The 24,271-nt window shown below is 38.7% G+C and overlaps 1 protein-coding gene across 1 annotated transcript in view; it reads left to right on the forward strand.

The window, feature by feature from the left end:
• The first annotated feature begins 444 nt into the window (after nt 1-444).
• CLCA1 (chloride channel accessory 1) overlaps nt 445-24,271 on the forward strand; it is a 44,162-nt gene continuing 20,335 nt past the window's right edge. Inside the window, exons 1-8 of the mRNA XM_072648956.1 lie at nt 445-705; nt 1,866-2,006; nt 2,174-2,321; nt 5,176-5,281; nt 6,701-6,878; nt 20,085-20,306; nt 21,566-21,793; nt 24,021-24,195. Coding sequence (XP_072505057.1) covers nt 544-705; nt 1,866-2,006; nt 2,174-2,321; nt 5,176-5,281; nt 6,701-6,878; nt 20,085-20,306; nt 21,566-21,793; nt 24,021-24,195 — 1,360 coding nt within the window. The 5' untranslated portion in view covers nt 445-543. The remainder of the gene's footprint in view (nt 706-1,865; nt 2,007-2,173; nt 2,322-5,175; nt 5,282-6,700; nt 6,879-20,084; nt 20,307-21,565; nt 21,794-24,020; nt 24,196-24,271) is intronic.

Raw genomic sequence — 24,271 nt, forward strand, 5'->3', positions numbered from 1 at the left:
CTAGAGTGAGTTGCACCATCACCAGCAGGAGCAGAAGCACGCAAAGTCACCCAGGAAGGGAATGGTGACACCAGAATTCAAACCCAAGTTTCCTATTTCAAACACTTTCTACTACACCATTTCCTTTGCACCTTTATATGTGTTAACTGACTTCAGTCAGACCACTGCTAGGAGGAATCAGGATTCTAAAGAGGGCAAACAGTTGTAAGCATATATGTGCCTTGGCTAACCATCTGTGTGTGTCCATTCTAGTGAACTGGGTGTGGAACTCCCACACCCTCAATCCCAACAAATGGCGTGGTTGATAAGCAGCATAATGCCCTTTCCACAATGAAATATTTGAGTATACACAAAGTTATTATTTCCACATTATTCTCTGGAATAGGGGCAAGAAAAATGGTAGAATAATTAACGAAATGGGGTCAAAGGGTAATAATAAATCAACACAGATAACTTGGAAGATGATGTTATATATATAAAGACACAGTGAAAGAGGGACACAGAATGAGAAGAGTCTTCTAGACCAACACTCTCTGGTATGCCATGAGGGGGTCTGTTAAGAATTTTATCTTCCCCCTGACCTTGTGCCTGCTGGGGGGGGCAACTGCTTCCCTCATTCAGCTGAATAACAATGGCTATGAAAACATTGTCATTGCCATTGACCCAACTCTGCCAGAGGATGATAAACTCATTGAAGAAATAAAGGTAAGAGAGCTAAATACTACTGGTCCTCAGAGTAGGGGCAAAAGGATGGCTTGGGGAGATGTAGTTGGGCATATAAGAAAGGGAGAGATGACCTGGGCTGTCCCTCTACTGTTTCTTAATCTCTCAGGGCATCATCAGTTGCCTAATTTATAGATTGGGGATAATAATGTCTGGTGTGCTTTCAAGATGAAATACAACTTCCTTGGTTGGAAATGAGAAAGGAGTAGGGTCTTTGTGGAGAGATTTTGTCTACTAGAAGCTCCATAGTTATCAATGTTTTAAAATTCATGGACCCTAGGAGAAGAACCTGTAATACATCAATACAAAATGGCAAATGCTCTTTAATGGTCTTGGAAATTTGCTTGGGACATTGACAGGTTAAATGACTTGTCAAAGGTCACACAGTCAAGTGTCATCTCCTCCATGAAGCCCCAGCAGGAAGGGGTCAGGCTCATATTTCTCAAAGTACATTGGGTATCTCCTTACATTTATCACATCTCCCTTTGCATTATTACTATTTACAAATGTGGCTCTCCAATTCCTTCCTTACATCCCATTAGACCACAAACTCCTAAATAGAAGGGTCTGTGTTGTAGGCATCTTTCTGTCCCCAGTAGTATTTTGCAAATGTCGGTTACTTAAAAGCTTTTTGTAGAACTGAGTTTAATTGAACTGTAGGTCCTGTTGACAGAGAACTCCCTTATGGGGAGGAACAATGTCAGGACCCCACTAGGGCACATATCAAACCCTGGATGGTTTGAAAATGACTTATTAATCTACCAAGTTTCATGAGAAAAGCCGGAGAAGCTTTAGGAAAGACTCTTAAACCATCCCAGTTAGTCTGTGCTCACTGAAAAGTTGTCTAATTGTGAAGCAAGGTGGCCAATTTCCCTTATTTCACACATGAAGGCACTGAGAGTCTGTTTAAATATCTTGTTCTAAATTATATCATGTATGGGACTTTGGGGATGGCATGCCTGACCCTTGAACCAAGAACACCTGACTCCTCTTTCAATACAAGCATGTCCACATCTTCATTTTCACTTGGTTAAAATTCTATACTCTTTTTACAAAAGCAGTCTTCATGTGAAGTTAAATGATTATTGCTTATACTTCTGTCAGCTGTCAGATTTCCCAATGGATTTCTTCTTTCCATATAGAACGTGGTATTAGATGCTTCAACTTACCTGTATAAGGCCACAGAACAAAGATTTTACTTCAAAGAAGTCTCCATCTTGATTCCTACAACATGGCAGACAAAACCAAACTATGAAAAACCAAAACTTGAGACCTACAAAAATGTAAGATCATCAGATTCTCATTTTTATTAAATAGGTCATATGTGACTTAAATTTTTTAAAGATATAATTTACTAATAATTATTATTCCAGAATCTTTCAGTTCAAATATTGCAAGTTTTGTTTATGATGCTCTATATAATAAAAAGTTTTTTAAAAAACATTTCTAGGCAGATATCATCATTGAAGTCCCTAATGCCTCAGGCAGTGATGATCCACGAACTGACCACTATGGACGGTGTGGAGAAAAGGGAGAGAGAATTCATTTAACTCCTGACATCATATTGAAGAAAAAGGTGAAAGAGTATGGAAATCCAGGTAGAGTTACTGATGAAAGTCTATGATTACATCATATTGCAGAATATTTCATAACTAAGGTTTCACAATATGTATAGAATATGGTTCTCTTGATTTGAAAATGTAGATTAGCCAAAAAGATTTCAGGAGCATTCCTTCATTTCATTTAAGAAGGAGGAGCAGTATTTCACTTCACCTCTGGAAATGTAATAGTTTTACACTAGTAGTCGCTAAATTTTTTAATGCCTTCCCTATCAGAAAAAAAAAGGAAAATCACTTTAGTGGCTGAATTGAGGTTGGATCAGGTGAGGAGAGATGTGAGGCAGGCAGACCCACCAGCAAGCTACTGAAATAGTTCAGGTGTGAGGTGATGAGAGGCTGCACCAGAATGCTGGTAGCATCAGAGAAAAGAAGTGGCCATATTACTGAGATGCTTTGAAGGGGAAATCAATGGTTCTTGGCAACAGATTAAATGTTGGGAGTAAGATAGAGTACGGAGTCCTGGATGACACTTAGGTTGTGAGCCTGATGGACTGGGAAGATGGTATTGCCCTCTCCAGTAACAGGAAGAAGGGGGAGGGTTTAAGGGAAAAGACAATAAATTCAGTTTTGGAAACAGTGAGTTAAAGATGTCTACTGCATATCAGTTCAAGACGTTTGAAAGGCAGTTGGAGATGTGAGACTGGAGGTCAGCAGAGAGATTAGGGCAGACTAGGTTCATTTCAGAATCATCAGCAAAGAGATGGTAATTAAATTCAGGGTTTTGATGGATCACCAAGTGAAATAGCATAGAGGGAGAAGAGGGCCCACCTTAGAACCCTGAGGGTCACCTCTTGGATGAATGTCTTGGCTCTGCAGGGGTCTGGGCTTCTACCCTAGAGACCACTCCTTTAGAGAACATGTTCAATTAAAGTATTTCTCACATCAAAAGTTTATGAATCAGTGTAAAACCCAACATCAACATAAGAATCTAAATTTTCTCCATAAGGATTCAAGCATCTAAGCATAGGTGGTTATTAAAATGAAAGGAGTCAAATAGAACTAATTTGATTTTCAATAAATTCAACAAATATTACTAAGTACCTACCATGTGTAAGGGACTGAGCAAGGTTTAGAAGACAAGGAGATAAAAAATACCCTCACCTAGCCCACAGTCCATGGGAAGAATACAAGATGGACACAAAGAATTAGAAAACAGAGCAAGGAGTAAAGAGGGAACGAGAGAGAAGAGCCAATGAGCTCTAGCACTACCAGAAAGAGGCTGAATGTGGACTAATAGTGGTGGGCTCCAGGATGACATCTCAGAAGAAGTGATACTAAAATTGAATTTTGAATGAAGATAACGATTCTGGAAGGCACATAAGAAAGGAATTCATACTAGGAATAGGGCAGGGCTTAGACAAATATCGAGAGACAGGAGATTGCATGTTGAATTCTGGAAACAATCTGACTGGAACGTGAAGGGCACAAAGGGAAACGATAAATTGAAGTCAGAATCTGGAAGGCTAAAGATCAGATTCAGTGGTCTGAATTTCATCCTACTGTACTAGGGAGCCAAGAAGGTTTTTTAAACAGGGGAGTAACATGGTCAGATGTAGGATCATGGGATTATAGATTTAGAGATGGAAGGGACCTTAGAGGTAATCTAGTCCAATCATTTCTTTTGACACATGAGAAAACTGAGGCCCATGGATGTTATGTAATGTGTCGAAGATTACATAAGTAGCTGAGTTTGGGCCAATTTTCATCCTACTACAACACATTGCTAGTCAACATGTCCTACAAACATACAATACACAGTAATGTGAGGAGGGGGAGAGGCTTAGCAGTCAGGGAGAGAAATCAGAGAAGGCTTCATGGTAGATAGAGTGCTTGAGCTACACCTTAAAGGAAGATGAAGATTTTGAGAAGCATGAAGGACCAGTAGTATTAAATGTAATAGATGTACTGGGGATAAACACAGAATACCTAAGGGACAAAAAAGACAGACACATGTAGCACATGCTGAGTGTAGGAAAACAGAGGGATAGTCTATTGGTATCTATACAATGTCAACAAATCTATTCAAAGATACACTCCTCCCCCAGAGTGTTGGTTAGGATCCCTCTGATTGATTCATATTGGGGAGGACATAAGATGGGGAAATACGGATAAACTGAAATCTATATCACTGATGAGTATAACTGAATGAAAGAGATCACAAATCCATCCGATTATTTAAGTAAGAGTAAGAGAAATAGGGAAGGAAGGCAGGAAGGCAGGAAGGCAGGCAGGCAGGCAGGCAGGCAGGCAGGCAGGCAGGCAGGCAGGAAGGAAGGAAGGAAGGAAGGAAGGAAGGAAGGAAGGAAGGAAGGAAGGAAGGAAGGAAGGAAGGAAGGAAGGCAGGCAGGCAGGAAGGAAGGAAGGAAGGAAGGGAGGAAGGAAGGAAGGAAGGAAGGGAGGAAGGAAGGGAGGAAGGAAGGCAGACAGGCAGGCAGGCAGGCAGGCAGGCAGGCAGGCAGGAAGGAAGGAAGGAAGGAAGGAAGGAAGGAAGGAAGGAAGGAAGGAAGGGAGGGAGGGAGGGAGGGAGGAAAGAAGGAAGAAAGAAAGAAGGAAGGAAACATTTAGCAGTCATCTATTATGTACCAGGCACCTAAGTGTTTCACAGATCTCATCTCATAAAATATGAAACTCCAGAAGAAGAGCCTCAGTGCACTGGATAGTTTATCTACAGGTATGGAAGAATGTAAATAAGAATTTCACAGGAGAAGAAAGTGTGACTAGGGTGCACTTTGCATTAATAAAGGGAATACCCACATAGACTTAAGAAAATTCCCACAGAACCATTGAGTTGTAGAAGTAATTATATTTTTGCATTTCAAATATATTCCCACAGGTAGAGTTTTAGTTCATGAATGGGCCCATTTACGGTGGGGAGTGTTTGAGGAGTACAATGAAGAGGAGCGTTTCTACCAGTCTAATGGAAAAAATGTACCAGTAAAGTATGTTTATCTTCTTTCAACTTTTTTTGTGAACCACATCAGATTAAAATTATCTTCTCAAGTTAATTTTTAAAAATATTTTGGTTATCATGACTTTTCTTTTCATCTATAGACTATAACAATGGCATGTGTTATCATCAATTTCACCACAACCTTCTTCATATGTGACTGGTTCTTACAGCAACACACTTCAAAGCAAAGGCAGCTATATCAAAGCACAGAAATTTTTCTGAATCTGAGGCACAAAATCATTACAGATCAACTCTTTGGTGTTGTTATATATATCTGCACCACAGAGAGATTTGCCAACATGGCCTCAGATACAAGCCACCCCTAGAGAGACAGACCTAGCACAGGTCCTTGCTGCCTCCTCAGGACAGCAGCAGCACACATTGACAGACAGAGACAGAAGAAGTCCCCCAAATGTTGGAATATCACACCGTCACTGCACCAAAGAACCTACCAGACCCTTTCCCTCTTTCTCCTCAGGGGCTTTAAGAATGATTTTAGGAAGCACAAGCAACATTCTGTTACTTCTTGGTGTTTAAGTACAGTGGGAAATTACAACTCTCAAGGAGGGAAAACATCAGTATCCTTCCTTGCGTAGGCTACACCTGCTCTCTTTCTGTTTTTGCAGGAAACCTACATTGCTCTCCCTGTTGGGTTAACAAAAGGTTTAGCATCAGTCAATCCATGAGCATTAATGAAACACCTGCTATACAATGGGTGCTGTCCTTGATTTGGGATACAAAGGGGAAAATGAAAGTCTCAGCTCTCAAAGACCTTGAGGGAAATAACATGTGCGTGTGTGTATGTATGTTGTGTGTGTATGTATGTATATGTACACAAAATAGATGTGAAGTAAATGCAAGGTAACTGGGAGGGACATAAGTCTTCATGGTGCCCTCATTTCATCTATATGCTTGGCTGGGCCAGAGAGTTCTGAGTTCTGAGAGAAGCTTTGTTGAGTACTTTTGATCTAATGAATGAATGAAACCTTATGAAAGAAGTCAGTGAAAAGCAGGAATACAGATAAAAAATTTGAACTTCCTTATACATTAGTGTAGCTGAGCAGCTACTACAGTTGCTGAGAATGAGAATTCCCTCTTAATTTTCATGAAGACAATAAGGATCCTGGAGCTCATTCCTGGGAGCAGTAAAATCAGGGACACCAGTAAAGCCAACCTGGGACTCCCTGAAGACAGACTAGCATTGGGATATTCCAAAAAACCCACCTGAAATTCCCTGCAGGAGTTTTCTGCCAAACAGAAATTGGTCTTCCTGGCCCTCTGAGACTTTGCTGCCTAAACGCATTTGGTGATGAAGGATAATTGATGTGATAACATCAAGGATACACATAGGTTGGGGTGGTTTGAAATGAACTGATGTTCTTAAAACCTACTCCTAATATGTTTTCAGATGTTCTGAAGCTCTCAATGGTGAAAATAAGGCATATGTATGCTCCGGAGGCAGCTGTTCAGTCAGAAATTGCAGAATAAATCCCAGAACGGGAAAGTTCAACAAAGAGTGTGCATTCATACCTGGCCAATTTCAGACTGAGAAAGCCTCCATCATGTTCATGCAAAGCATCGATTCTGTAAGTATAAGGATTATTGGTTCTGAAGTTTGTAAAAAGAAGAAACAGGTTCTGTTCTAATCCTATGAGCTGGCATTTATTTAGTGTTAAGGTTTTCAAGACACTTTGCCTCTACATTCTTATTCGATACTTAAAACAACCTCATTTGCCTTAACTTTCTTTCTTATTTCCCACATGAGGAGAAATGAAATGAGCATGATCCCACTGCTAGCTCCGGGCTCTTTCCTTACCCTGGTCTGTCTCCCTATCAGTACATCTGTCCAGATGTTCTGAGGTAGACCCCTTGGGCTAGGCAGCCCTTCAAAGAGCCATTATTTCTCTAAAAGGGAACGCTAAGGATACAAAATCAGGAGAATACAAAAGAATACCGCCAGCAATACTCTGATCCTCTTATTTCCTTCTCCCCACCCCATACACTCTGGACATTCTATTTTACTTCAAGATCTTGAAATTAAATACCCCTTAAATCCCTAAAATAAATAAGGAAATATGGGACTTTGAGAGGGAATACTTTCTTTTTTTTTCTTCTTTTTATTACTAAAACTTAAAAGAAAAAATATATTGTAAATTTTAATATTGAAACGTAAATACAAAATAAGAAAAGAAAAACTATGTCCTGTGCACAGCAGAACGTGAGAGAGAATTCAAAATATATAGCAATAAATTTCCATGTCGAGAAAGCCTATATAATATGCAGTTCACATTGTGTTGAGAGCTGTACATCATTTCCTTGCTTCCATGCAAGTTTACTTTGATTCTCTGCTGTGCATTTTTTTAAAATTTTTATTTATTTATTTTTAGTTTCCAACATTTACTTCCACAAGATTTTGAGTTTCAATCCCTCCCATCTGCCCTCCCCAAGATGACATGCAGTCTGATATAGGCTCCACATATACATTCATATTAAACATGTTTTCACATTACTCATGTTGTAATGAAGAATTAGAACCACAAGAAAGAAGAAATAAAAACACAAAACAGCAAATAATATGCTTCAGTCTATATTCAGACTCCACAGTTCTTTCTCTGGATGTGGATAAGCATTTTCCGTTATGGGTCTTTTGGAGTTGTCTTAGATCCTTGCATTGCTGAGAAGAGCTAAGTCTATCAAAGTCAGTTACTGTTACAATGTTGCTGTTACTATGCATAATGTTCTCCTGGTTCTGCTTGCTTCAGTAAGCATCAGTTCATGCAAGTCTTCCCAGGTTTTTCTGAAGTCTTCCTGTTCATCATTTCTTATAGCACAATAGTATTCCATTTCATTCATATACCACAATTTGTTCAGTCATTCCCCAATGGATGGGCATCCCTTCAATTTCCAATTCTTGTCCACCACGAAAAGAGCTGCTATAAATATTTTTGTACATATGGCTCATTTTCCCATTTTTATGTTCTCTTTGGGATATGGACCTAGAAGTGGTATGTATTCTTGCATCAAAGGGTATGCACAGTTTTATAACCCTTTGGTCATTGCTCCCCAGAATGGTTGGATCATTTCACAACTCCACCAACAATGCATGTGTTCCAATTTTCCCACATCTTCTCTAGCATTTATCATTTTTCTGTTTTGTCATGTTAGCCAATCTGATAGGTGTGGTACAGTACCTCAAAGTTATTTTGATTTGAATTTCTCTCATCAATAGTGATTTAGAGCATTTTTATATGACTATAGATGACTTTAATTTCTTCCTCTGAAAACTGCCTGTTCATATCATTTGACCACTTATCAATTGGGGAATGACTTGTATGCTTATAAATTTGACTCAGCCTCTATCTATTTTAGAAATGAGGCCTTTATCAGAGACACTGGCTGTAGAAATTGTTTCCATGCCCTCTGCCCCACTTCTCATCTTGGTTGTATTGGCTTTGTCTGTGCAAAAACTTTTTAATTTAATGTAATCAAAATCATCCATTTTGCATTCCATAATGTTCTCTATGTCTTTTTTTGGTCATAAATGCTTCTGTTCTCCATAAATCTGACAGGTAAATTATTCCTTGCTCTTTTAGTTTGCTTATAGTATCAGCCTTTATATCTCAATCATGTTCCCATTTTGACTTTATCATAGTATATGCTGTAAAGTGTTCGTCTATGCCTACTATCTGGTTTCCTAGCAGTTTTTTTGTTAGTGAGTTCTTATCCCAGAAGCTGGAGTCTTTGGGTTTATCAAATGGTAGATTCTTATAGTCATTGACTATTGTGTCTTATGTACTTAACCTATTTCACTGATCCACCACTCTATTTCTTAACCAGTACCATGGAGTTCTGACAATTGCTGCTTTATAATACAATTTAAAATCTGGCATGGCTGGGCCACCATCCCTTGCTTTTCTTTTCATTAATTCCCTTGACGTCCTTTTGTACTTTGACCTTTTGTACTTCCAGATGAATTTCATTATTATTTTTTCTAGCTCTATAAAACAATTTTTAGTAGTTTGATTAGTATGGCACTTAGTAAGTAAATTAATTTTGGTAGAATTGTTATTTTTATATATTAACTCAGCCTACCAATGAGCAACTGATAGTTTTCCAATTGTTTAGATTTGACTTTGTGTGAAAAGTGTTTTGTAATTTTGCTCATATAGTTCCTGGGTTTGCTTTAGCAGTCAGACTTCCAAATACTTTATAATGTCTACAGTAACTTTAAATGGAATTTCTCTTTCTATCTCTTGCTCTTGGGCTTTGTTAGTAATATACTGAAATATCAGTGATTTATGTGGATTTATTTTATATCCTGCAACTTTGCTAAAGTTGTTTATCATTACAAGTAATTTTTTTACTTGATTCTCTAGGATTCTGTAAGTACACCACCATATAATTATATATATATATATATATATATATATATATATATATATATATATATATATATATATATATATATATACATATATATATATATATCTTTGTTTCTTCTATGCCTATTCTAATTAATTTCTTTTTCTTCTCTTATTGCTAAAGCTAAGGTTTCTAGTACAAATATTGAATAACAATGGCGCTAATAAGCATCCTTGTTTAACCCCCAATCTTATTGGAAATGCTGCTTGCTTATCCCTATTACAAATAATGCTTGCTAATGTAAAACTATAGATGTTGCTTATCATTTTAAGGAAGATTTCATTCATTCCTATGCTCTCCAGTGTTTTTAATAGGAATGGGTGTTGTATTTTGTCAAATGCTTTTTCTGCATCTATTCAGATAATCATATGGTTTATTAGTTTTGTGACTGATATGGTCAATTATGCTGATAGTTTTCCTAATATTGAACCAGCCCTGTGTTACTGGTATAAATCATACCTGGTCATAGTGTATTATCCTTGAGATAAGTTGTTATAATCTCTGTCAGTATTTTACTTACAATTTTTGCATCTATATTTATTAGGGAAATTGATCTATATTTTCTTTCTCCGTTTTGGTTCTTCCTAGTTCAGGTTTCAGCACCGTATTTGTATCATAAAAAGAATTTGGTAGGACTCCTTCTCTGCCTATTTTCCCAAATAGTTTATGTAGTATTGGAATGAATTGTTCTTAAAACTTTTGATAGAATTCACTTGTAAATCCATCTGAACCTGAAGATTTTTTCTTAGGGAATTCATTGATGGCTTGTTCAATTTCTTTTTCTGAAGTGGGGTTATTTAAGTGTTTTATTTCCTATCTAGTTAATCTGGGCAATTTATATTTTTGTAAATATTTATCCATTTCAGTAAAATTGTCAAATTTATTGGCATAGAGTTAGATAAAATAGCTCCTCATTGTTGTTTTAACTTCTTCTTCATTGATGGTAAATTCATTCTTTTCATTTTTGATACTAGTAATTTGATTTTCTTCTTTTTTTAATGAAATTAACAAAGATTTATCAATTTTATTGGGTTTTTCCATAAAACCAGCTCTTAGTTTTGTTTATTAGTTCAATTGTCTTCTTAATTTCAGTTTTATTAATCTCTCTTCTGGTTTTCAGAATTTCTAATTTGGTATTTAATTAGGAATTTTTCATTCGTTCTTTTTCTATCTTTTTTAGTTGCATGCCCAATTCATTGATCTCCTCTTTCTCTATTTTATTTATGTAAGCATTTAGAGATATAAAGCTTCACCTAAGAAATGCATTAGCTACATCCCATAAGTTTTGGTATGCTTTCTCATTATTGTCATTCGCTTAGATGAAGTTATTGATTGTTTCTATGACTTGTTGTTGGACCCCTTCATTCTTTAGGGTTAGAATTTTGTAGTTTCAAATTAATATTTAGTCTTACTTTCCATGGTCCTTTATTACATGTAATTTTTACTGCATCATGATCTGAAAATGATGCATTTACTATTTCTGTCTTTCTGCATTGATTGTGAGGTTTTTATGCCCTAGTACATGGTCAATTTTTGTGTAGATGCCATGCACCTAGGTATATTCTTTTCTATTCCTGTCCAATTTTCTCCAGAGACCTATCATAGCCAACTTTTCTGAAATAATATTCACTTTCTTCATTTCTTTCCTGTGTATTTTGTGGTAAGATTTATCTAGTTGTGAGAAAGGGAGGCTGAGGTCCATCGCTACACAGTTTTGTTGTCTATTTCTTCCTCTAACTCACTTAACTTCTTTAAGAATTTGGATGCTATACCACTTATTGTGTGTGTGTGTGTGTGTGTGTGTACATATATATATATATATATATATATATATATATATATATATATATATATATATAGATAGATAGATAGATAGATAGATAGATAGATAGATAGATAGATTTAATGATGATATTACTTCATTATCTATGTTCTATGTTTGTATTATGGCACTTGCTGAGCTCTCTTAGCAGCTTCAAGGACTTGGTCATTCCAATGGAGAATCATTAGTGGCAGTGGGAACTTTCCAGGTGAGGGAGTTTTGGATTATACTCAAGGGTGGAGTTAGCCTAACACAGATGGACAGATATAGTACCTCAGTTAAACAGAATTCCATTTGCACAGGGACTTCTGTCACTGTCCCTCCTTGCTGTAGTTTTCTTTCTTATCTCTTTTAATTAGATCTATTTTTGCTTTTCCTTTGTCTGAGATCAGGATTGCTACCACTGTATTTTGTTTTTACTTCAGCTGAAGCATAATAGATTCTACTCCAGTCTTTACCTTTACTCTGTATGCATCCTTTTCCTTCAAATGTGTTTCCTGTAAACCACATGTCGTAGGATTGTGGTTCTTAATCCATTCTGCTATCCCTGTTTTAGGGAAGAGTTCATCTCATTCACAATCACAGCTATGATTACTATCCATGTCTTTCTCTCCATCTTAGTTTCCTTCCTGTTTATGCTTTTCTCTCTCCTTTCTCCCTTTCCCTCATCACTAGAGTTTTGATTTTGACCACCCCCTCCCTCAATCTGCCCTCCCTTCTATTAAGAGGGAATACTTTCTTGGGGGATGTAGGGAATAAAGGGTCATGACATCTTCAATAGCTCTTTTTTCTCAACTCAATTTCTAACACTCATTTAAAAACTTTTTTTGAGTTCCAAATTCTCTCCGTCTGCTTCTCCTCTTTGAGAAGACAAACAATTGCTATAGATTATACATGTGCAGTCAAGCAAAACATATTTCCATATTAGCCACATTGCAAAAGAAAACAGACAATGCTCCCCCAATAAAGACAGTTAAAAAAAGATTCTTTGATCTGCATTCAGATTCCATCAGTTTTTTTTTCTTGAGGTGAATAAAATTTTTTCCATCATGAATCCTTTGAAATTCTCTTGGATCTCAATAGCTCTTTTTTCACGTTTAACTTTCAGTTAAATATTATCCTATCTCTTCATTATTAAAGTTCCTAACCTTTTGAAAACTATGCCTACATATAAATAAGGTTAAAGTAGTCTTTTAAATCTCAATGACTGCATCATTTTGGCTCGGAGGCCAAATGCTTGTTGACTGACTGACAGAAGAACTACCTTCTGATTTAGGGGGGAAAGGCAGACTAAGCCAAGGTTTCTACTTTCTGGCTATTTGATGAGACTTTACAAATAGCTGAGGAAAGAAGGAAAGGGAAAGGAAAAAGGGAAAGATAGCCAACTGAATGTAGAATTCTAGATAATAGCAAGGAGAAATAATAAAGTTTTCTTAAATGATCAACGCAAAGAAACAGAAACAACAGCATGGGAAACACGCGATCTCTTTTAAAAAAGTTAGAAATATTAATGGAAAATTTCATGCAGAAATGGGCATGATAAAAGACAAAAACGGTACAGACTTAATAGAAGCAGAAGAGATCAAGAAGAGGTAGCAAGAAATCACAAAATAATTGTGCAAGGAAGTCTTGACATCATCTATAACCACAATGGTGTAGTTACTGATCTACAGACAGACATCCTGGAGAATGAAGTCAAGTGGACTTTCAGAAGCATTCCTAATAATAAGCCTAATGGAGGTGATAGTATTCTAGCTGAGTTATTTAAAATCCTAAAAGATGACGCTGTTAAAGTGCTGCATTCAATATGCCAGCAAATTTTGAAAGCTCAACAGTGGCCACTGGGTTGGAAAAGATTTGAATTCAGGTCTTCCTGATGATAGAACATATCCACTGTGCTACATGGCTGTGCTTGGTTTGAGTTGTTTTGATTCAGTTTAATACAATTCAACTCAATTCAAGAAATGTTCATCAAGAGCCTGCTTTCTAATAAGATTATAGAACAGTTAGTTCCTTTTTTGACCTGGCACACAATTGGCATTTAATACATTTAAAAACACTTGTTTTTGGCTAACTAATGGTAGAGGCCTGCTGAGAGCTTTTGGACTCTAGTTCCGTTATCCCATGGATTACTCTTTCCACATATTTTTGACTCAACTGAAAATAAGATAAATAGACTACCTGAGCTTCTATGCATGGCACTTCTGTTTCCCTACTGCATCTGACATAGGGCTACTTATTCTCTTCAAGCACCAGGGCCTCTGAGACATTGAACTGAATGGGATCTATGGGGCTGACAGAATACTCCACTCCTTTGTGATTTGGGAATCCAGCAGGGAGGGACAGAGACAGAAGCCCCTGTGCAAATGGAGTTCTGTTTAACTGGGCCATCTGTGTTAGGCTAACCCCACCCTTGAGTATAATTCAAAGCTCCCTCACCTGGAAAGTTCCCACTGTCATTGATGATTCTCCATTGGAATGACCAAGTCCATGAAGCTGCTAAGAGAGCTCAGCAAGTGCCATAATAAAAACATAGAACTTTTTTGTGTAAGCTCAAATGGGGTTCTACCCAACCTCTGACCATAGCATGATCCTCTTCCACAACATCCTTGACAATTTGTTTATCTAGTTGAATATGTCCAGCAAGGGGGAGCCCTCCACTGAGTAATGAGATGCTTATCACTTCATCCATTTCTAGAAGCTTCTAACTCTAAATAAGTTTCTCTACATAGAGCTGAAATCTGATTTTCTGTAACTTCTAGCTGCTCATCCTAATTCTACCCCCCCCCTCCCCCCCACAGATCTAACCAGGGTCAGTCACAAGTCTAATATCTTTTCCATTTATAGCACTTAAAGTATTGGTAGAAAGCTATCATGTTTCTGTTGAGCCTCCCTTTCTTCAGATTTGTACTCCCCCACTCCTTTAACCTGTCTTCACATGGTGACATAGTTTGGAGCCTCCCCACAGTTCTTATCATCTCCCTGTGGATAATTTCCAGGTTGACATTTTCCCTTCTACAATGTGGCACCATGAGCTGGACCCAGTACTTCAGGTGTGGTGGGACCAGGCCAGTGGAGAAGGAGACTGTCATCCTCCTTTGGCTTTGGAAACTCTATGTCTATTAATGCAGTCTAGGATGCATTGACTTTGAGGGTTGGTGTCAGGCTATGCAAGGGATCATGGGTTTGGGACTGGTCATGATCTCAGATACCTTCTAGTTTACTTTGCAGATGAGTAAGTGAGACTCAGAGTCACACAGTAACAAATGGTAGAACCAGAATTTGAACCCAGGACCTCTTCATACAAACCCAGCACTCTTTCTATAGCACTATTATTCTGCCTCACTTCTGGACTCCTCATGCTGAGTGTGCAGTTCACTATAAACACTAGGATTTTTTTTCATTGAGGCACTAAGATGTGAAATTTGAAATTTCAATCTGTGTGACCTAGAGTAAGTCACTGAGCCTCTGCCTGCCTTAGTTTCCCTATATGTAAAATGGGGATAGTAATAGCACCTACTTCCCAGGGTTGTTGTGTGAATCGATGAGATCATCATCGTAGAAACAGTACTGGGTCTGACACCTAACAGGTGCCTTACAATGTTTTTTTTAATCAAGAAGCATTTAGTAACCCCTCGTTACCAAGTGCCAGGTACTATGACAGACTTCAAAGATGCAAAGACAGAAATAAAATAATCCCTTATCGATAGGAAGCTGACATTCCGCTGGAGGCAGGGGGAGAAATATAATATATTCATATATAAGTAAACACAAATATATGTAAAAATACAAATTATTTGGGTTTTTACAAGTAGGGGAATCAGAAAAGGATTCTTTTAAGAAAGTGACACCGGAGTTGATCCTTGCAAGAAGCTCAAGGTTCCAACAGATGGAAGTGAGGTCAGGGGAACATTTCGGGCATGGGAGAGAGCCAGGGCAAAGGCCTGGATAGAGAAGATGGAAGGCAAAGTATATAAAACAAACAAAAGCCATTCTGGATGGAGCCTAGTATGTGTGAAAGGGCATGTGGTATAATCAGCTGGGAAATATATCCTGGAAGAAGAGTTGGAAGGGACCTAAATGCTTAAGAGTCCAATGGGCAAACTTGGACTTTAGGAATATCAGTCTGATATCTATGTGGAAGACTGAGTAGACAGAAGAGGCTGGATACAGAGAGACCCATATAGTTGAGTCGAGGTGATGAGGTCTTGAAGAACCAGGGCAGTTGTATTTAAACAGACAAAAGGGGAATGGATACAAAAAGTGTTGTGGAGATAGAATCAATTTGACAACTGACTGGATGTGAGGCATGAGTGAAGAGGGGAGAATGATTCTTCAGTTGTGAATCCACATTACTGGAAGAATGATGGCACCCTCAATTGAAATGGAAAGTAATGGGGGGAAGTTAGGAAGCAGATGGTCTTGAAAACTGCTTCCTGGAATACCAATTTTTCCAACACTAGTCATTCATTATTCTGAAAAAGTGCCTACAGTCAACTACACTTGCTTTTTATTCCTTGATGACAGTATACCTAAAGCCCTTACCTGCTCCTTCCAATACAGAAGCAGCAGCCAAGTCCTAAGGAACTCTGCAATAGCCTCTTGGTTTCTATCATTCTTCTCACTGTGTTTCCAGAAAGTTCCTTGGAAAAACCTGTGTTTCCGGCACAGCTCTTCCATTTTTGAGAACCAAGTCATCCTACAATTGTTCCTACCCCAATGGTATTTCTCCTGTTGTTGCCTTTCTGATGTCTCTACTATCTTCTTAGAAGTGTTGTCAGTGATAGCTTTGAGCTCCTGGTCACAGAGGGTCAGAGTTTGATACACAGACTGGAATAATGAGCCACAGGGTTGGTGCAGGGGCTGTGTAGTAGCAGTGCTCCCGCAGTTCATCCTCATAGGTATGTAAAAGGCAGTGACCACTGATGGAAATTGGAGAGGGTCAGACAGAAGATGCAGGCTAAGTCATTGCTTCTTTTGCCGGCCATTTTCCCAGAATGACCAGAACACTCTTCCTTAGGCTCTGTTGGCATGGCAGTGAGTTCATTCAATTTCTCTGAAAGCTTTTCCAGCATACACTCTCTAGACTTTAGAGGCAGACTGACTGATCTGTGAATGCTTTCTTCTGCCCCAAGGTTAGGGGGAAGATGGCTTAACACAAGTTCTAGGATCTCCTGAAGATGTGAACTTCCTCAACAACATCTCATACTTTTTTACACAGTCATGGGAATTCTCCCCCATACTGAAGAAATTATTATGAGGCAAACTTCTAATGAGATTCGTTAACAGATCAAAGGAAAATAGTTGTTTCTTTACATTGATATGGCCCTTCATGAGATTCTGGTTCTCCAACTCATATAACATCAGTTCATGAGGGAGTTTTGCCCTCTCTATTTTTTCTTCAAGTCAGCATTCTATAAAGTAGTAAATGATTCTTTAATCAAAATTTATTTATTTATTTAAGTTTTCAACATTCACTTTCATAAGATTTTGAATTCCACATTTTCTCCCCATCTCTTCCTTCTCCCCACCACAGGACAGCATGTATTCTGATCGCCTCTTCTCCCTTCTGTCACCACCACCTGCCGCGCCCCCCCCCATTCTTATCCCCTTCCCCTTCTATTTTCCTGTAGGATAAGAGAGATTTCCATACCCCATTGCTTGTGTATCTTATTTCTCAGCTGCATGTAAAAACAATTTTTAACATTCATTTTTAAAACTTTGAGTTCCAATCTCTCCTTTCCTCCTTCCCCACTCACCCTCATTGAGAAGGTAAGCAATTCGATATAGGTTATGCAGGTGCCTTAATCTTTTGTCCCCTTCGTGAACTCCTTTCTTAACATATCTCCCCATTCTGTACTTGTAATTTTTGAACCCAAGTGAAGGACTCCACCTCTCCTCACCTTATGTTGTTTACCTCACCTCCTGTTCCAGCCTAGTAAGGTTTTTTACAGATCTTAATGATACAGATCGATGTATTAACTACTCTACCTTGTTTTGCAACATCTGAAAAACAGACCGAGATACTCTTTATGCCTTCATCCAAATCACTAAAAACTTATTTTAAAATTAGATTAAAAATTAGGTTATCAAATAGAATAGAACAGGGTCAAGGAAATTCCCCTGTGGCATTGCACTGAATGTGGCCGTTCATGTGAATACCTTCGTGTCACTACATTTATCACCGCTTCTGGAGTCGGCCAACCAGGGCCAGGCTGAATTAGTGATTTTATTATTCTTTCTACATTTTTTCAACATGTTCACAAAAGCATTTAGTCCAACATTTTGCTGAAATCCAACTGCCTGAGATGTTCCCATGATCCGTCTAGTGAGCTGATAACAAATGGAATCGAGGTTGGTCTGACATGACCAGTTCTTCAGGATCCTCTGCTACCTTTCAGGCATTGTTTCTTCTCCTTCTAAGTGCTCACACTCAGATCAAACTCAGAATCCCTAGATTCAAAGGAGAATCTACTTGGAAGGGAACCTGGAAATCACCTAGTCCATTTCTCAATTTGTGGGTTTGGCAGCCAAGATGGTGGAGTAAAAGCAGGGATCTGCTTGAGCTCTTCCCCCAAACCCCTGCAAATATCTGTAAAAAATTACTCTAACAAAATTCTAGAGCTGCATAACCTACAAATTGATGGAGTGAGGCAAATCTCCAGGCCAGGACAGCCTGGAAGGTCAACAGGAAGCATCTGTTACACCAGACTGGGAGAAGAGCAGAGTGCATACTGGCCACACCAGCACAGACTGGGCCAGAATAGGCCTCAGGGGACTAAACTGCTGGCAGCTCTGGCAGTTTCCAGACTTCTCAATCCACAAATGACAAAGAGAGCATAGAAGGTCAGTGGGAAAACTCTGTCAGACCTGAGGACCCCACTGGAAGCAGAGTCCTACCTTGACAAAGAGTTAGAAAGTTAAGTACTTAGCTGGGAAGATGAACAGACAGAGGAAAAAAAGTCAGACTATAGAATCTTATTTTGGTGACAAAGAAGATCAAAACATACAACCAGAAGACAACAAAGTCAAAAGCCTCTAAGAAAAGTATGAATTGGTTGCAGGCCATGGAAGAGCTCAAAAAAGGATTTTGAACATCAGGTAGGAGAAGTAGAGGAAAAATTGGGAAGAGAAATGAGAGTAATGCAAGAAAATCATGAAAAGAGAGTCAACAGCTTGCTAATAGAGACCCCCAAAATACTGAAGAAAATAACACTAAAAACGCACTAACCCAAATGGCAAAAGAGGTCCAAAAAGGCCATGAGAAGAATGCCTTAAAAAGCAGAATTGACCAAATGGAAAAGGAGGTACAGAAACTCAATGAAGAAAATAATTCCTTCAAAACTGGAATGGAGAAAATGAAAGCTAATGATCGTATGAGAAATCAGGAAATAAAACAAAACCAAAAGAATGAAAAAATAGAAGACAATGTGAAATATCTCAATGGAAAAACCACTGACCTGGAAAACAGATCCAGGAGAGATGACTTTAAAATTATTAGACTACCTGAAAGCCTTGATAAAAAATAAAAGCCATGACCTCAATTTGTGGACTAGGGAACAGTGTGGGCAAAGGTATGCTGGTATATATTTAACAAATGATTCCCTGAAACAAGCAAGACATATTTTAAATGTTAAATGCATCATTAACGTTGTCTCCTTCACTTTCTTTAGTCTACACCAGTGTGTCCAACTCAAAAAGAAATAAGTTTACTGATCCACATAGAAGGATTCCTTTTCCTGTACACTGAGCTGGCTTTAAAATGTTATCATCTATATTTTATTTTTTTAATTTATTTTGTTAAATATTTTCCTGTCTGGTTTCCAAGCACATGAGATGCTCTAGATACTCAAGGAAACATTAAATGTAAATGTGATTTGTAGCATTTGCTGATTTGTAAATGCTCATGCTAAAAATTCAACTATTGGCTCTTGACAGCCCCTTAAAGTTGGTTCTAGCACACTCAGTCTGCAGTCCCAGAGACCATTTCTGGGAGGTCCTCCAGATCAAAACTATTTCATAATAATACCATGGCATTCAATTTCTAACGTGATAAAAATAAATAGGTAAAACAAACATAAACTAAAGCTGTTGGGGGAAAGGGCATCAATAATTTTTTAAATGTAAATGAATCCCAAGACCTACTTATCTAGTCCAATGTCTTCACTTTGCAGGTAAGGAAAGTAAGGTTAAATTACTAGGTCAAGATAGGGCAGGTCTAGAATCCCAGGAGTGCTGAAGAGTTTTTCCATTGAGTTACTTTCTCCCCTATATCATCGTTGGCTTACTAGTTGTATTCATTACATTAATGGTTTACAGAAGGGGTTCTTGATTTTTTTGTGTACTGCCCTTCAGTATTCTGGTGAAATTTTGGACCCCTTCTCTTAATCAAGTTTTAAATGCAAAAAAAAAATACTCAGCATGATAAACAAAATGAATTATATTTAAAAAGGTATAAACACGTCTTTTTAAACTCTAGTTCATAGACCCAGGTTACGAAACCCTGCTTTACAATTTTTGTATTTATGGTGCAATTGGACTTTTTCAGGTGGTTGAATTTTGTACAGAAAAGAACCATAACAGAGATGCACCAAATGCTCAAAACCAGAAGTGCAACCTCAGGAGCACATGGGAAGTGATCCAAGACTCAGAAGACTACAAGACATCAACTCCTATGACAGAAGCACAGCCACCCCAGACCAATTTCTTACTGAAGCAGATCAGGGCAAGGACCCTGTGCTTAGTTCTGGATAAGTCTGGAAGCATGGGGGTAAGCCAAACCTGACCCATTCTGCTGGAGGTGGGAGGGGGGGTGTATTTACATCCTATGGTGCCCCGTAGAATTTGGGGGCTGTTGGAAACTACAATGATCTCATGGTTTAAAAGAAGCTAGGAAGTAGGGAATCATTATTCTCCCTACACCAAGTTTTCCTTTAAGCCCTCATACTCACACTCCCTCCTCTCCTCTTCCTACAACAAAAATGAATGGAGAATTATTCATTGTATCTAAGTGACATTTGGATTGTCCAAAAGTGACTAAACTAAGGATTTTCTCAGCGGTTTCCCATCCCGTGAAGATCTGTAGTCCCTGTTAACAAAACAACACAATCAACTTTGTATGATTTCTTATTTTCCTCCTTTGTTCATGATTGTGCAAAATCATCAAACATTCTACCTAAAAGTGCAGCTGAGATTCCATACTTGAAAAGACTGACAACTTCATTAATCTGGGTACCCTCTACTGTACCCCACCATTCCTCACTGATCAAAATGATTTAGTAGTCCCAATACACAAATTCTTTAGTTTCTCTGGTCAAAAATAATTTACTATGAGACAATGTGGTGTAGTGGATGGAGAACTGACCTCTGAGTCAGGAGGATCAGTTTCTACATCTGGCACATGCTGGTTTTGCAATTCTATGAAACTATAACTTACAGAGAAAGTGCTAACCTGCCTTGGTAGGGAGTTTCCTCATCTGGGAGTCCCCTGTACCAATGAAATCTCAGGTCTAGTCCTTGTTCTCCTTGGTAGTTCATCCCTGGTGATGTGGCTCAAATTAAAAGGCAAAAGTATTTCGCAGAACTTCTGTCATCTACTAAGCCCGACACCAACCCATTTGCAATCGTGATCCAACTTAAAAATCCCATGCTTCAATGTTTTCAGAATCTGCTAATTAGTTAATGAGCATCCACCAATGCAGAAACAAACCCTTCCACCATTTAAGCTTTGAGAGTTACTATGACTGAAACATGCACTGCCCTTTTGGTCATCTGGTGATGTGCCTCTCTAAATTTAGGAGGCTTAGACCTCAGAGAGCAAACATACAGCCTATCCTCCGACCCATTTTCAAATACTTTCTAGCCTAGAAGAATCCTCAGAGCTTGTGTTCTGTTTCCTAACCTGGGAGAATCCAGAGTCTCCACCATGGTACCCAGAGCCCCTACAGTCCCACATATGGGCTTAGTCCATTTTGCCACAGATTTCTTGTAGAAGACCCCTTGCCAATCCGACTTGTGTTTTTCTTTCAGGGTGAGAACCGGCTAAATAGACTGAATCAAGCCTCCAAACTCTTCCTGCTTCAGATCATTGAAAAGGGGTCCTGGGTTGGGATGGTCACATTTGACAGCTCAGCCTATGTTCAAAGTGAACTAGTACAGATACAGTCTGATGCTGAGAGGAACGCCCTCATTACCAAGTTACCTACTGTTGCTTCAGGAGGAACATCCATCTGCTCTGGACTCAAATCAGCATTTACGGTAAAGTCATCTCCCCTCCACTGTCTCTATTACAGTGGATATTTTCAAAGTGAATTTCTACTCTGAATTTCCCTCACATGCCTACCATCTACTATGAATTTGATGCCTTCCTCTAACATGTGAATATATTTCCAGGGAGGGAAAAAAATATCAACAAATGGTGATGTGGAGAAATTAAATTCAGCCCAAAAAACACTAAGCACTTAGTGCTGGACTAGGGTAGAAAGGAAGGAAGAAAGTCATCCTTAGACTCAGGAAGACTTGAGCTCATGTCCCTCCTGAGAGGCAACAAAATACAGTAGGCAAAACCATCATCTTGGAGTCAGAATAAGCCAAGTTCAAATTCTTCCTCAGAAATCTACTGGCTGTGTGACCCTGGGCAGGACACTTAATTTGTGCAAGCTTCAGTTTCCTCATGTTGAATAAGCAGAGTGGAACTGATGACCTGCGAGGTCATTTCTAGCCCTAAATCAATAATACTCTAACTCACATGGGCTATACAATTATAAAACCAATGAAAAACGCACTGTGCATGATATAGAAAGGGGGAAATGGTATGCAGCAGAAGCATTCAGGACATCCAGGGGCAATGATCTTCAATCTGGGCTCCATTCTGGCAAAGGCAGACATTTCTGGCTCTGTTGATTCATTTAAATACACTGAGTCAAGCAGCTGTTGGTCATCCATTTAGGGGGATGTTATAACACAGTCAATGAGTGATGAATGGATGTTTTGACTCCCATTATAGTAGGTTTTCCACATTTTGATGCATTAATTCTGTCTTGATATGAAATATGAAATGAAATTATAAAATTGTCTTAGTGATCCTGAAGTCCAGTAGCCTCATTTTATCAATGAGGAATATGAAAGAAACAAATGAATGGGAATTGGACCTATCATGTATGGTATTTCTAGAGTAAGTGTAGTACATATTTGTATAAGAAATAATTTTTATATAGGAAAAATGGGATAAAAATCAAGAAGGATAAGGACTAAGAGGTCATGGATGATGTTGTAGATACAACCTTCAATAGAGAAGAACAGAAGGAACCTGGATTGTAGAGCCATGAGTGGTATAGAAGTAATGAACATGAATTTTAATAGTGAAGGGGGAAAAAGACAGAGCCTGAGCCTGTACTCAAGGTAAAGTTGGCATGGGACTCCTAATCATGTTTGTAGGAACAGAGGAAGAAATCAGTAGACAGCAAGACTAAAGATACATAAGAGGGAAAGCAAGGAGAGTCAATGGAACAAGGTCCAGGAAGAAAAGAAAGAGAAGACATCAAGGTCAATGTGGAGAGATTAGCTTTGACATGACAGCCCTGCTGTTTCCTCTGATATAGGAGGAAGGAAATGGGTGAGAAACCAGAAAACATGCCAGATAGCTTCAACTTTTTCTTCAAAGTAAGAGATGATGTCATGTGATGTTACTTGAGGGATATTGATGAGAAGCTGGGGTCTCAGAGTTAGGGAAGTGGTAGGAACAGATGTTGTGGGGGATGTGCTAGAGAATCAAGAAAAAGTAAATGCAATAAGCATCCAAAGGTCTGGTTGAAGTGCATGTGGCATGCACTCCTAGGGGAAACACTGCCTCAGGGCTTTGTGTCCCGGTTCTCCATTGCTCAGGAGCAGAAGCAGAGAGAAGCAGGTGATAGGGAGCACAGGAGCACAGAGTTAGAGGTGGAAGACACCACAGAGGCCACCTACTTCTTCCTTTTACAGATGAGGAAACTGAGACCCACAAAGCTTCAGACTCTCTCTACCATGCCGTGTCTCCTCTAAGGTTTATAAGCTTTGTCCTCTTTAGCCCTCCCAGGAATAACAAAATAATCAGAAATAATTCCTTGCACATAGTGGGTGTTCATCTGTCCAGTGTCTCATCAGGCTCTGTTTGTGCTAGAGCGAGAAAGTACAGATACCTTGGCTGGGATTCAATGCCAGTGTTCAGAAGCTGGGTCACTCATTTGGCCAGAACAGATCTGCTTCCAAATGGGAGCATCACCTGGGACAAATTTTCCTGGATTAGTTCAGGAGAAAAAGGGCTTTGACTGAGTTTCTGAAAGTTGTCATTTCATATTAGAAAATTTCATGATGGGAAGATCTTCCTGCGGCTCCTGGGGTCTTTCCTTCATTTTCTTCTTTCATTCCTGTCCAGGTCCACCCACTTAGGGTTACCTGGCAACACTAAGTCTGCTTACCAATGTCTGGGATGAATCTGTGCTTTCAGGTAATAGGAAAGAAATTCTCAACAGATGGTTCAGAAATCGTCCTTCTGACTGATGGGGAAGACAGGACAATCAGCGCATGTTTCGAGGCAGTGAAACAAAGTGGCGCCATTATCCACACAGTTGCTCTAGGACCTTCTGCAGATGAAGGCCTGGAGAAACTGTCAGATATGACAGGTAAAATATAATCTGGAGAATATGTTTCTTCAGTAGGAAGGAAATACTATTTCTATGCAAACTTCCCCTTGAGTTC

Source organism: Notamacropus eugenii, chromosome 2 (assembly GCF_028372415.1).
Source record: "Notamacropus eugenii isolate mMacEug1 chromosome 2, mMacEug1.pri_v2, whole genome shotgun sequence".
Classification (NCBI taxonomy): Eukaryota; Metazoa; Chordata; class Mammalia; order Diprotodontia; family Macropodidae; genus Notamacropus; species Notamacropus eugenii.